This window comes from Pseudopipra pipra, chromosome 24, assembly GCF_036250125.1.
Source record: "Pseudopipra pipra isolate bDixPip1 chromosome 24, bDixPip1.hap1, whole genome shotgun sequence".
In the NCBI taxonomy this organism is placed as follows: Eukaryota; Metazoa; Chordata; class Aves; order Passeriformes; family Pipridae; genus Pseudopipra; species Pseudopipra pipra.
In genome coordinates, this window is record NC_087572.1 from 4,163,719 (window position 1) to 4,176,020 (window position 12,302).

Sequence of the window (12,302 nt, forward strand, 5' to 3'; positions counted from 1 at the left end):
CCGCCCCGCAGGGCAAAGCGCCGGAGCGCCGCTGAGGTCAGGGCGAGGCACGGGAACGACCGCCTAAACAATGCGTGTACCCCTGCTCCGTCATCCTTTCTCCCTGCGTTTCTCCCTTTATTTTCGCCATTCGTGCTGTTTTTCGCCTAAAAAAGCGCCATTTCCGCGCTGTTCGCGATGGCCGGCGCTATGCAAACCGCGCGGGGCATGCTGGGCGCGCCCCCCCTCCCCTGTGGCCGCTCGGAGTTGGAAAGGGGGGGGGGTGCCTTTGGCGGGAGCGCCTCGGCGCGCGCACGGGCGGACGCGCTCCCGATTGGCGGAGGCGCGCGCGCGCAGGGGGCGGACGCGCCCCCGATTGGCGGAGGCGCGCCCGGAAGCGGAAGCGCTGCCCCGGTGTCGGCGGAGGGAGCGCGGCGGGGCCTCGGAGCGGCCGCGGGTCATGGGGAGGTACGGGGGATACCCGGGCGAGATTCACGGAGCCTCCGGGGGGCTCGACACGGCTGCAAGTGTGGGAGGAAGCCCCGGGGCGGGCGCGCTGCGCGGTGCCGGTGGCGTTCGGTGACCTTCGCGCTGCCCCCGCGGCGCCCGGCGCGCTCAGCACGGGGAGGGGGTTCGGTCCCATCCCCGTGGGGGTGTTGAGTGCTGAGGGCTGGGGGTGTTCAGCCTGGAGGAGGGAAGGCTCCAGGGAGAACTTAGAGCTCTTTCCAGTGCCTAAAGGGGCTCCAGGAGAGCTGGAGAGGGACTTGGGACAAGGGATGGAGGGACAGGACAAGGGGGAATGGCTTCCCACTGCCATAGGGCAGGGTTAGATGGGATACTGGGGAGAAATTGTTCCCTGTGAAGGTGGTGAGGCACTAGCACAGGTTGCCCAGAGAAGCTGTGGCTACCCCATCCCTGGAAGTGTCCAAGGCCAGGTTGGATGGGGCTTGGAGCAACCTGGGCTAATGGAAGGTGTGACTGCCCATGGCAAGGGGTGGAACTTGGGTAGTCTTTAACATCCCTTCCAGGCCAAACCATTCCATGATTCTGTGGTTGTATTTAGATGTGAAAATCATTGTGATTGATGGAAATGGGAGCCCCCTGAGCCCTCCAGGGAATGTGCTGTTAGGCATTAACATGGATTTTAGTTGCAGCTCTAACCCTGTGCTGCCCCAGAGCTGAACCAGTCCCAGTTGTCACTGCCCCCAAATCTCCTGCCCTGGAGGGACCTGCTGCTGTGGGGCCTGGGCTCACCTGCACGCCAGCGGGCACCAGGATACTCCCATTTCCTGGCAGAAGAAGGAGGAATTTGGCCATATATTTCTTCAGGGTCCCGTGGGATGCTCCTCCTCTGCAGCAGCCACTGTGTGATCTGTCAGAGAAACCTTTGGCCCTGTAGTGAGGACAACGTGTGAAACTGCTTCCTCTCAGCATCTGATAAAGGATGGGTGATACCAAAAAAAATATCTGGTGTTCCTGTAGGATTGGGAGTTGTGTGGAAGAGGAGGAGGCCAGAGTAGGTCCTGCTGGCTGGTGACACCCTGGGAAGGCTGTGGGCCATGGCCTCTGCACCCTCTGGGCCCACAGCAGTTGCTGATGTAATTAAAGATCTAGACACTCAGATAGCTGTAAGTAAAACGGGGCTGGCATGTGGGATTTGCCCTGGGAACCTGCTCATCCCGCGGGTTTTGTGTCCAGGGATCTTGGCAGCACATGGAGGGTGCGGTAAGATCCTGGAATAAACCAGCAAAACCACTTTGTGCTTCTTCCTGAGGGTTCTGGGGCTCTCTGCCCCAGGGTTTGGGTGCTCCCTGCCCTGCATGCTGGGCAGGAATTCCTGCTGGGTGGATTTGGGAAGTGAGGAGTGGGGTGAACAGCCTGAGACGAGCTCCAGCTAAAACCAAGACTGGAGGTCCCTCCTGGTCTTGTGCTGAGCTCCTCGGCCCCAAGTACAGCTGAGGGGGTTCAGGGTGTGAGTGCCGTGGTTTTCCATCATTAATCCAGTTAAAACTGAGCTGGAGACTTGCTGAGGGCAGTGCAGGAGGGTGTCTGGGGTATAAATCCCTGTCTGCAGGTGCATGAGTGTGCCTTGGAGTGAAGCACTAAAGCAGCTGCCTCTGAGTGTTCCTGTGTGCTTTCTGGTGTGGGTTTAACTAATCCAGACTAACCAGGCTTGCTCTGATGAGGGGGAAATGTCTGTTTGTGGCTCAGGGGGCAGACACTCTGTGTGAACATCCTGTAAAGCTGGTTAAACAGACTCTTCTTTTGTAAGTTCAGCCTCAGCTGCTGTTTTCCACCCACCTCTGTCCCTTCCACAAGGGGTTTTGCCATCAAACCATTCCCTGAACTCTCCTTCCCTGTGAGAGGCCCATCCCTGCTGCCTGTGGTGGTTGTGGCAGTGGGAGGTGCAGGGTTTGCATGAGTTTCCTGTCGTGGAGCAAAGTGAGGACAGAGCAAAACTTCACCCAGCCTGAGCTTTAGAGCCTCCCAGCCATGGAACAGAGGAGGAGCTGGTCAGTCTGTGACCAAGAACCTGAGACACTTCAGGCACCTGGAGGATCTGTGTAACCACAGCCCACTTCTGGTTCACCTTCAGGAGCTCCATAAATCCCAGTCCTTTTCCTGTGGCTGTTGGTTGCCCAGTGCAGGAGGAACGATGGGCAGGTGTGGGCACACACACACACGTGTTCCTGCCCCTCTGAGCTCCCAGACTCTGCTCTCAGCACCCAAAATGGACCCTCTGTTGTCAGTCCCACGTGGAGGGGTCGCTGCAGGCCGGGCTGGCAGCCTGGTGCTACCAAAAATGAGACTCCAGGGAGGCTGAGCCCTGCCTTCTCCTGAGACCCCTGCAGTGTGTGGCCTGTTCCTCAAAGCTGGCTGTGGGAAGTGGGTTCAGGAAGGCCCTGAGCGGGGTGGGAGTGGGGGGGTTCAGCCCGAGGGGTGAGGGGGTGGGTGGGTCAGTGCTGCTGTCACTGGCCTGTGCTTCTGGGAAACTTCATCTTCCACACACCAGGGAAGGTTTTCTCGTCTACTTAAACATCACTTCTCCCTTCTTGCTGTGTCCAGAGACTCCCGATCTTCTATAAACTCCAGTTTTCTCAGGACAAAGACCTGTCCACCCCGCTGAACTCCCTGTCTACCTCTAACTCTGGCTTTCCTTTCCTTTCCCAGTTGATTGGTTTGGGTCCCCACAATCCCAAGAAGAAGCAGGACCTGGACAAGCTTTATGACCTAAAATCTAAAGCCCAGCAGATTATGAACCAGTTTGGCCCTTCTACCTTGATCAACCTCTCCAACTTCTCCTCCATCAAGCCAGAGCCAGCCAGCACCCCCCCCCAGAGCTCCATGGCCAACAGCACCACCGTGGCCAAGATGCCTGGAACACCCAGTGGAGGGGGCAGGCTCAGCCCTGAGAGCAACCAGGTAATTCCATCCCTGACTCCAGGACAACAGGGATGATGCTCAGCCCTGCCCCTGGCTCCTTTCTCCCTCCTTAAATCACCAGCAAATACTTTGTGTCTGTTAAAGTGTCAGTTACCGAGTGAACAGAACTTCTTCCTGGAGTTCTTCCAGCTGCTTCCAGGCCGGTGGAATGGATGCTGTGGGTTTTGCAGTCTCAGGAAAATGTATATTGGGGGGAAATTCTTTTTAAATGGGGTTTAAATGGGAGGAATTTGGGGGGAAATGGGTGGTGAGGCACAGGTTGCCCAGGGAAGCTGTGGCTGCCCCATCCCTGGAAGTGTCCAAGGCCAGGTTGGACGGGGCTTGGAGCAACCTGGGCTAGTGGGAGGTGTCCCTGCCCATGGCAGGGGGTGGAATAAGGTGGGTTTAAGGTCCCTTCCAACCTTTGGAGGCTTTGATGTGCACGAAACAAGCTGCTGCCCTGGGATTGCTCCCTTATGGCTTCACTGGGGCTCTCAGGAATTGCACCAGACCCCCCCCAAACACAGGCACAGCAGCGAGGGAACCAGGAAAGGCAGGAATTTCCCACCTGTGCCTGGATCACCTGAGTAGGCTGACAACTTCCATCCAGATCTTTTAAGACTCAGCATCCTGTTGGTCAAGCCCAGTGTGGTTTTTGCTCCCTGCCACGTTTGGCTGCTGCCCTGGGATAACCCAGCACTCGCCTATCTCTGTTTTCCATGAGAAGCACTAAAGCTGATAAGCACTAGAGCCATGGAAATACTTCCCTCGTGCCCTGAGCACAGCTTTAGTCACTGATATGTTGCTTACACTTGCTCTCTTCCTCTTAAAAGTTGTAGTTTTGCTTTTCCCCCCACCCTTGCCAGCAGCATTTTGGTGCCAGTTTGGTGCTGGAGATATTTATCCTGGCTGCTGCATTCCCCTCTCTGCCCAGAGCAAACCCCTGGTGCTCCCAAATGACTCCTTAACACCTGATATTCCTTATCCCTGCCATTCCTGAGGTGATAGACTGTGTCAACAGTGTGACCTGGGCCCTGGGAGCACGGGGGAGGGGGTGTTTGTGGCAGTGCTGCTGCTTTGCTGGAGCAGGGCAGTAAATCCTTCTTCTCCCACACCCTCAGGTTTTAACCAAGAAGAAATTGCAGGACCTGGTGCGTGAGGTGGATCCCAACGAGCAGCTGGATGAAGATGTGGAGGAGGTGGGTACCAACCCACGGCAGGGGCTGCAGAAAGAGCTAATCTGGGTGTTTTCACAGACATTTCCACGATTCATTTGACACCTCTCTGTTCTCCTGCAGCCTTCAGGCATCCCTGTCTTTCTGTGTCCCAGTGCCAAAATGGGTCTGTTGCAAAAAGCTGTGAAATACAGTCCTGGGAGAAATACAGTTTGGGGCACCACGATGCAGAAAAGATACAAAAACCATAACAGAGGGACATAAAAGAGGGACACTGAGGTGGTGAAGGGTCAGGAGGGGCCATATGAGGAGTGGCTGAGGGCACTTGGTGTGCAGCTCAGCGGGGGCTGCAGCTCCTCCTGAGGGGCAGCTCCGATCTCTGCTCTGGGGGAGCAGGGACAGCAGCCAGGGAACGGCTGGAGCTGTGTCAGGGCAGGCTCAGGGTGGATCTCAGGCAAAGGTTCTTCCCCCAGAGGCTGGTTGGGCACTGCCCAGGCTCCCCAGGGCAGTGGGCACAGCCCCAAGGCTGCCAGAGCTCCAGGAGTATTTGGACAACACTTCGAGAGACAGGGTGGGATTGTTGGGGTGTCTGTGCAGGGCCAGGGCTCGGATTCCATAATCCCTGTGGGTCTCTTCCAACTCAGAGCATTCCACGCTTCTAAATACCAACTTCTGAGGGCTCGTTTTCATCCCTCCCACATGATTTGAGCTGACCAGGCTGGCTGTGGCCCTTGTTCCCCCCAGATGCTGCTGCAGATCGCCGATGACTTCATCGAGAGCGTGGTCACCGCCGCCTGCCAGCTCGCGCGGCACCGCAAGTCCAACACCCTGGAGGTCAAAGACGTCCAGTTGCACCTTGGTGAGTGAGTTTTACGTGTGTTTTTTCCCCTCAGCTGAGACCCAGGGGGCACTTCCTGAAGTCAGGCTGTGGTGTTGGGCTGGGTAAAGCATCGCTGCCCGTGGCAGGGGGTTGGAAGTGGATGAGCTCTGTGGTCCTTCCCAACCCAAAGCCTTCTGTGATTGCAGAGCGCCAGTGGAACATGTGGATCCCGGGCTTTGGTTCTGAAGAAATCAGGCCCTACAAAAAAGCCTGCACTACAGAAGCTCACAAACAGGTAAAGGAGCCCTCACAACGCTGGGAATCACGTGGCTGATAACGGGGAAGGTGGTGAAATTGTGGCCTCCTCCAAGTGGTTTGGGCTTGAAATGACTCCCAGATCCTCCTGGCCTGTTAGTGCAGAGAGGGTTGAGGTTGCTGTGGCTCCTCTGCAGTGCTGACTGTGCCCTAAGAGCACAAGTCTGAGGGCCAGCCCAGCTTGGGAGGGTTAAAACCAGCTGGGAGCTGCACACAGGCACTTCTCAGCTGCCCCTGGCAGATTTGTCTGTCTTTGTGCAAAGGGACTGAAAACACCTTTAATTTTGCTTTAAAGTGAATTAATCCATTGCTTTTGAAGTGCACAGTCAGAGCCAGGAAGGAGCTGGAGGGTTCCTGGGTGATGCTGCAGCTCCCACTGGGCACAGAGGGGGGGCCTTGAGGTGGGGTTTGATCCCACTGCCCCAGGGTGCCGAGTGGAGCAGCACAGACACTTCCTTCTCCCCTGGCTCCAGCCTGGGACCCCATTAGGATTCCAGCAGACCTGACAGACCTGTGTGGGAGCAGGTCAGGCAGCGTCCCCAGAGCATCTGGGATGCCTCTTTCCTGCACGGCTGCAGCTGGTTTGGGCAGTCACCTGCTCTGAGCTGCTCAGCTTCCCACGTTTTTCCCTTTCCTTCTTGCAGAGGATGGCACTGATCCGCAAAACCACCAAGAAATAGCCCCTGGGCAGAGCTGGGAGACGCCGCCAGTGCAGTTTGGGATATTTTGCCTCTCCACTGAAGCCTCCACGATGTCACCCGTGGGATGTTTTTTTTTTTTAGTGCTTTACAGAGAAGCATCTATTTTTTATTAATGGTGCAGCAATATCTTGACTCTACGAGGAGATCTGCCAAAAACACTCTCTGCCCCTTTCCTTGTTCCTCCTCAGAGCGCGACGTATCTCAAGGAGAGACTTTTATTTGTGACTTGAAAGTGGTTTCTCGTACAAGTGATTGATTACCCAAGGGACAGAGCGTTTGGTCATGTGTGGGACAGTATTAGAAGCATCTGTAGAGGTTTTTGTTTCCTCCTTCCTGCTCCAGTACTTTGTAATGTCAGTGTTTATATAAATACTTGCGTTTGTTTTACATGAATAAAGAAATTATTAATCTAAGCTCCTGGCACGGGCTCGTGCTCTTCAGGCAGCACTGCAGAGGGGTGGCAGGGGTTGTGTCACTGGTGGGAGTTCTCCTGGGGATTTAAAGGGAGCAAAATCATGGAATATCCTGAGCTGGAAGGGACTCACAAGGATCATCCATCCAACTCCTGGTCCCGCACAGACACCCCAACAATCCCACCCTGTCCCTCAGAGCGTTGTCCAAACCCTCCTGCAGCTCTGGCAGCCTTGGGGCTGTGCCCACTGCCCTGGGGAGCCTGGGCAGTGCCCAACCAGCCTCTGGGGGAAGAACCTTTGCCTGAGATCCACCCTGAGCCTGCCCTGACACAGCTCCAGCCGTTCCCTGGGTGCTGTCCCTGCTCCCCCAGAGCAGAGATTGGAGCTGCCCCTCGGGAGGAGCTGCAGCCCCTGCTGAGCTCTGCCCTCAGTCTGCTCTGCTCCAGGTTGAGCAACCCAAGTTCAGCTTGTCCTCCTGTGGCTTCCCCTCCAGCCCCTTCTAGACCAGAAGGATTTTTGCTTTGGACTCAGGCAGGTCCTGAGCCAGAGTGATAATCAGATATTACCTGAGTTACATAATAAATCTTTTATTTCTAATTGTATTTGGGAAGATTTAAAGAATTTAGGGCTTTATGATTTGGGACTTGGTCAGTACAGGAGAGAGAAGAGGGGTGACACCCACTTCTGCTGGTGCCTGAAGTCTCACCTGGGCATTCCACCCTTTCCAAGGGCAGCCTAAGCACTGCTGCTTCCCCAGGAAACACAGGCAGGCAGAGGGATGACCAGGGGTGTTTAATGCTCCTGTGCTGCTCCTTCCTGCTGCATCTCCACCCCCACTGAGGTGGGATCACTGTGTGATGGCCAAACCTGCACAGCCCCATGATTACAAAACAATTACCCAGCAGGCAGGGAGCACTGAGAGCTTCCTGCAGCTGAAGGAATGAGAGCTCCCCAGTCCCTGCAGCCACAACCCTGGAGCTCTCCTGTCCCTGCAGCCACAGTCCTGGGCACGTTGATCACTGGAATGTGCAGAGGACGAGCCATGCCTCAGGGTCCTTGCAACGTTCATTTTATTTTATTGCTACTTTATTTCCCTGTCCTTTCGAAAACCGCTCCATTAACCACCGAATCTCCCACACTGAGCCCTAAACTGTTAAAATCAAACCGTTTAACAACTCTTGCAGTTAATTACAGGGAGCACTTGCCACGCTGTCCTGGCAAGCTGATGTGCAGCAGGGGGGCACATCCCAGCCCGTCCCAGCCCTCGTGTCCCCAGCTCTAGCACGAGCACCTCTTCCTCTTCTCCTCCTTCTCCGACAGCCGAGCTTTGGGCGGCACGGGCAGGGGGACGCTGCTCTTCACCCCGTCCCACGCCTCGCTGGCCGCCAACCTGCCCGTCTGCAGCGCCTGGTAGATGGCCGCCGTCAGCATCCGGAACGCCAGCGCCACGTTGGAGGCGTCCTTGGCCGAGGTCTCCACGTACTGGGCGCCCAGCGAGGCCGCCAACCTCTCGGCCTCCCTGCGGCCCACGCGGCGCTGCCCCGCCAGGTCGCTCTTGTGCCCCACCAGCAGGAAGACGATGCGGAAGGGCTGCACCGTGTCGGTCACGTCGCGGTGCCAGCGCCGCACGCTCTCGAAGGACGCGCGGTTGGTGAGGTCGAAGAGCAGCATCCCCCCGGCGGAGTTGCGGTAGTAGGAGCGAGTCACGGACCTTGGGGGGGGAGAGGGCGGCGGGAAAAGGGGGTGAGCGGCCCCCCAAGGTCGCCTGTGCCACCTGGGGCTGCATCTCCCCCGCCCAAAGCACAGGGAGAGGGTGGGGAATCGGCCCTTTGGCTGCGTCAGGGAGGGCTCCAAGGGCGGCTCTGTCCCTGCTCGGCCACCAAAGCCTGTCTGTCCCCCGCAGCCACAGTCCCCGGGGCTCCCCCAGCCCTGTAGCCATGGTCCTGGAGCTCTCCTGTCCCTGCAGCCACAGTCCCCAGGGCTCCCCCAGCCCTGTAGCCATGGTCCTGGAGCTCTCCTGTCCCTGCAGCCACAGTCCCCAGGGCTCCCCCAGCCCTGTAGCCATGGTCCTGGAGCTCTCCTGTCCCTGCAGCCACAGTCCCCAGGGCTCCCCCAGCCCTGTAGCCATGGTCCTGGAGCTCTCCTGTCCCTGCAGCCACAGTCCTGGAGCTCCCTCAGCCCTGCAGCCATGACCCAGTGCTCCCCCATTCCTGCAGACACGGTCCTGGAGCTCTCCTGTCCCTGTGGCCGTGGTCCTAGAGCTTTCCCACCCCAGCTGTGGTCCTGGAGTTTTCCCTCCCCTTCAGCCACAGTCCTGGAGCTCTCTCACCCCTGCAGCCACATCTCCTGAGTTCCCTTGTCCCCAGCAGCCACCCGGCCAGCAGTGGCAGCCCCACAGTGAGGTGTGAAGGCTCCTGGCATCTGAGCCGTAAACCACTTTGGAAAACCACTTTGCCCAGCTCCCAGTGGGCTCCCAGCTTCTTCCCCAGCCCCTCTGCAGCTGTGGGACAGAGGAGTGCTTGGAGCAGGGCCCACCCCCCCTTTAGAGCTGAACCAAGTGCTCCTTTCCCTTGGCTTTGACTGGTTCTTCACACATGTGGCTCCCCCACCAAAGGGACCAGCGGGAACACAGCCCCATCCAGGACCTCCCTGGGGTCGGGATCACATCATTCCACCCCAAATCCAGGGTGGGACACCCACCTCCCTCAGCCCTCCCCACCCCACGGACCCACCTGAACCTCTCCTGCCCGGCCGTGTCCCAGAACTGCAGCTTCACCCTCAGCCCCGGCTCCAGCTCCACGAACTGGACGTAGAAATCCACCCCCACCGTCTGGTTGACGGCATCCAGGAAGGTGCCCTCGGTGTAGCGCCGCAGGAGGGAGGATTTCCCCACCGTGGAGTCCCCCAGCATGATCACCCGGAACTGGTACTGCCACCGCGGCTCCATCGGTGCCTCCACCGGTGCCGGGCCCCGCCGCCCCCACGCCGGGCGCGTGTCCGGGCAGGCAGGGAGCTCCTCCACCCAGGAGGCGTTCCCAGAGCCAGGGGTGCTGGTTTGGAACCCCTTCGTTCCCTTTATTTTGACTCCATCCAGCTGGATGTGGTTCCTGGTCCCATTTTCCCAGGGGTGGCCCCTTTGGAGCCCCTTCACTCCCTTTATTTTGGCTCCATCCAGCTGGAACCACTCGGGTGTTCCTGCTCCCATTTTCCCAGTGACAGGAGGCTCCCAAAAGTGACACAGACATGGGGGGGGTGTAACTCCACCAGCCAACCCCCCCTCCAAATCAGAGCACCCCCCATGCCGTGGGTTTGAGCGCTGTGTCCCTGCCTGGCATCCGGTTCTTGGCACAGCCTTTATCTAGTGTGGAAAACCCTCAGGTTTATTAAAACCACTCCTACAGCAGAGCATTATTTTTTCAGAGTCCCCAGATTAAGATTTGAAATAAACCCAAGCCTGGCTGAAGAGAGAAAGACATCCCCTTGGGTGGAGGGTCCCGGGTGGAGGGTCCCGTGTCCCCCCATCCCCATCAGCACTGGCAGCGCTCCCGGGGCTCCCCCCGTGCCAGGGGCTGGCGGCGGCTCTGGCTGGGGATGAGCCTGATGCCATCACAGCCCTGGTGAGGAGCGAGGACCCCCCGTCCCAGGGCCTCCTGGATGCCCCCTGCCAACATCTGGAAGGCCAAGTCCACGTTGAGGTTGCTGCGTGCCGAGGTCTCCACGAAGGCCATGCCCAGGCTGGCGGCGAGGTGCCCGGCCTCCTCTGCTGACACGGCTCTCTCGGCCTCCAGGTCGCACTTGTGCCCCACCAGGACGAAGGCGGGGCAGTCCCCACCCCCCGCGGCCTCGCGGTGCCACTCGGGGACGCGCTCGAAGGACGCGCGGTTGGTGAGGTCGAACACCAGCAGCACCCCCGCCGCGCTCCGGTAGAAGGACCTGGTGATGGACCTGGGCACGCCCAGGGGGCGTTTCCAGGGGCGCTGGGGCAGCCCCCGCGTTGACATACCTGGGGTGGGGCTGAGGGGCTTTTTGGGTACCGGTCGGGACTTTAGGAGTGGAAAAGGAGACCTGCCAGGGCCTTTACATCCTACCTTTCTGTTCAGCATCCCCCTTCCCAGTCCAGACACTGGCGTGTTTTTCAGGGGCTCTGGGGTCCCTCCGTCCCCCCCAACAGCCTGAAGCGCAGTGGGGAGGGGGCAGCACCCCCAGGCCAAGCATTGGACAGAAACAGGGCACCCCCAGACCAACTCTGGGGCCCCAAAAAGGCTCCCATGGACGGCGAGAGCGTGGAACCCCCGGTCCAGCCGCGGCACCGGCTCTCCAGCCCTTTGTGTCCCGTTTGAGCCTCTTCCACACTCCCAAGAGCTCCTGATGCAATCAGGAGAGAAAACATCCATCCCCAGCCCACCAGCAGCCCAGGAGCAGCAGCCCAGGACTCTCCCCAAGCCCCGCTCCCTTGGCTGTCTCCCAAAAGCCAGCTCTGGAGTCACTACAAGCTCAGCACAAGGTTTCACTGTCCCAGGCATCGCTGCCTGTCCCTGCATGCCCGCCGGGGATTTACACCCAGCCCAGGGTGGGGGGGACGCTCCGCTGGGTCTGGGGTCCCGCATGGGGGCTGTGTCCCCGTCCCCAGCTCACCTGAAGCGCTCCTGGCCGGCCGTGTCCCAGAGCTGCAGCTTGGCCCTGCCCGCGGGCGGCACCGGGACGGTCCGGCTGTAGAACTCGACGCCCACGGTGGGGCCGGGGGTGGCCGCGCCCCCGGGACCCCCCCCCGGCCCCTCGGCGAAGCAGCGCAGCAGCGAGGACTTGCCCACGGCCGCGTCCCCCAGCACGATAACGCGGAACTGGAAGTGTCCCCCGGGGTCGGGGTCCTGCGGAGAATCCGTCACTGTCCCCATGACCGGCTGGATCCTGACTGCTGTGCTGGCGGTGACACGGGCCGGTCTCCACCCTTGTCCCCACCCCACCTGGGGACAGGGACGGCTCTGGCCCCGCAGTCACCCGGGCAGACAAACAAACCGTCCCCGGGAGGAGGGAGAAGCTTCTCCGTCCTCATCCTCCTGTCCCCGGGGTGTTGTTCGGCCTTATCCTCCTGTCCCCGGGGTGTTGTTTGCCGTGGTCACGTGCCAGGTCTGTCCTGCTGCCCGGCTTTGGTGACAAAGGGACAGCGATGCTCTGAGTGCACAGACACACTGTTGTCCCCCCTGAGATCCTGGCAGAGCTGGGAGGGACAGGCTCCACAGGGAAGGGGCTCCAGCGTCCCCGCCAGGAAAAAGGATCAGAGGCACTGGACAAAGGTGCTCTTGCCAAACCACCAGGTCACCCCAGGGGATTTTGCCATGGCCCAGCCATTCCGGGACAGGGAATGACAACTCTCAAGCTGTTGTGACCCTACATCCCTGCTTGTTGTCCATCATGAAAAACCACTGGCATCACCAAAGCTCCATTCGAGGGTGTTGGGAAGTGTAGGACTGCAGGA

General features: G+C 59.2%; 3 protein-coding genes across 5 annotated transcripts; 1 reads left to right on the top strand and 2 right to left on the bottom strand.

The window, feature by feature from the left end:
* Positions 1 to 270: 270 nt before the first annotated feature.
* On the top strand, positions 271 to 6,826 carry TAF12 (TATA-box binding protein associated factor 12). 3 transcript variants are annotated; one of them, XM_064635219.1, is made up of 7 exons: positions 360 to 447; positions 1,462 to 1,607; positions 3,151 to 3,402; positions 4,524 to 4,601; positions 5,322 to 5,436; positions 5,604 to 5,692; positions 6,357 to 6,826. In XM_064635219.1, exons 2-7 carry the CDS (start codon positions 1,539 to 1,541, stop codon positions 6,390 to 6,392), a joined length of 639 nt encoding a protein of 212 aa, XP_064491289.1. In that variant the 5' UTR covers positions 360 to 447; positions 1,462 to 1,538; the 3' UTR covers positions 6,393 to 6,826. The 3 variants fall into 3 exon arrangements, with proteins under 3 accessions (XP_064491288.1, XP_064491289.1, XP_064491290.1); XM_064635218.1 differs by lacking the exon at positions 1,462 to 1,607 and having other exon boundaries at positions 271 to 447; XM_064635220.1 differs by lacking the exons at positions 360 to 447; positions 1,462 to 1,607 and adding an exon at positions 1,651 to 2,643.
* An 881-nt stretch (positions 6,827 to 7,707) lies between these two features.
* LOC135402249 (ras-related protein Rab-39B-like) lies at positions 7,708 to 9,799 on the bottom strand. The gene is made up of 2 exons (XM_064635236.1): positions 9,559 to 9,799; positions 7,708 to 8,537 (listed from the first exon to the last, which is right to left on the bottom strand). The coding sequence occupies exons 1-2, from the start codon at positions 9,771 to 9,773 to the stop codon at positions 8,105 to 8,107; spliced, it is 648 nt and encodes a 215-aa protein (XP_064491306.1). The 5' UTR covers positions 9,774 to 9,799; the 3' UTR covers positions 7,708 to 8,104.
* Positions 9,800 to 10,178: 379 nt separating this feature from the next.
* LOC135402250 (ras-related protein Rab-42-like) lies at positions 10,179 to 11,763 on the bottom strand. Its single transcript, XM_064635237.1, has 2 exons — positions 11,462 to 11,763; positions 10,179 to 10,771 (listed from the first exon to the last, which is right to left on the bottom strand). The coding sequence occupies exons 1-2, from the start codon at positions 11,719 to 11,721 to the stop codon at positions 10,354 to 10,356; spliced, it is 678 nt and encodes a 225-aa protein (XP_064491307.1). The 5' UTR covers positions 11,722 to 11,763; the 3' UTR covers positions 10,179 to 10,353.
* Between the last annotated feature and the right edge of the window lie 539 nt (positions 11,764 to 12,302).

Excerpts from the sequence above, each read along its gene's own strand:
- TAF12 (XM_064635219.1), top strand. The coding sequence starts at position 1,539 with ATGGCCTCTGCACCCTCTGGGCCCACAGCAGTTGCTGATGTAATTAAA. Across the intron at positions 1,608-3,150 it reads ATCTAGACACTCAGATAGCT|TTGATTGGTTTGGGTCCCCA; the intron begins GTAAGTAAAACG and ends TTCCTTTCCCAG. Across the intron at positions 4,602-5,321 it reads TGGATGAAGATGTGGAGGAG|ATGCTGCTGCAGATCGCCGA; the intron begins GTGGGTACCAAC and ends TGTTCCCCCCAG.
- LOC135402249 (XM_064635236.1), bottom strand. The coding sequence starts at position 9,773 with ATGGAGCCGCGGTGGCAGTACCAGTTCCGGGTGATCATGCTGGGGGAC. Across the intron at positions 8,538-9,558 it reads GCCGGGCAGGAGAGGTTCAG|GTCCGTGACTCGCTCCTACT; the intron begins GTGGGTCCGTGG and ends TCCCCCCCCAAG.
- LOC135402250 (XM_064635237.1), bottom strand. The coding sequence starts at position 11,721 with ATGGGGACAGTGACGGATTCTCCGCAGGACCCCGACCCCGGGGGACAC. Across the intron at positions 10,772-11,461 it reads GCCGGCCAGGAGCGCTTCAG|GTCCATCACCAGGTCCTTCT; the intron begins GTGAGCTGGGGA and ends GGGCGTGCCCAG.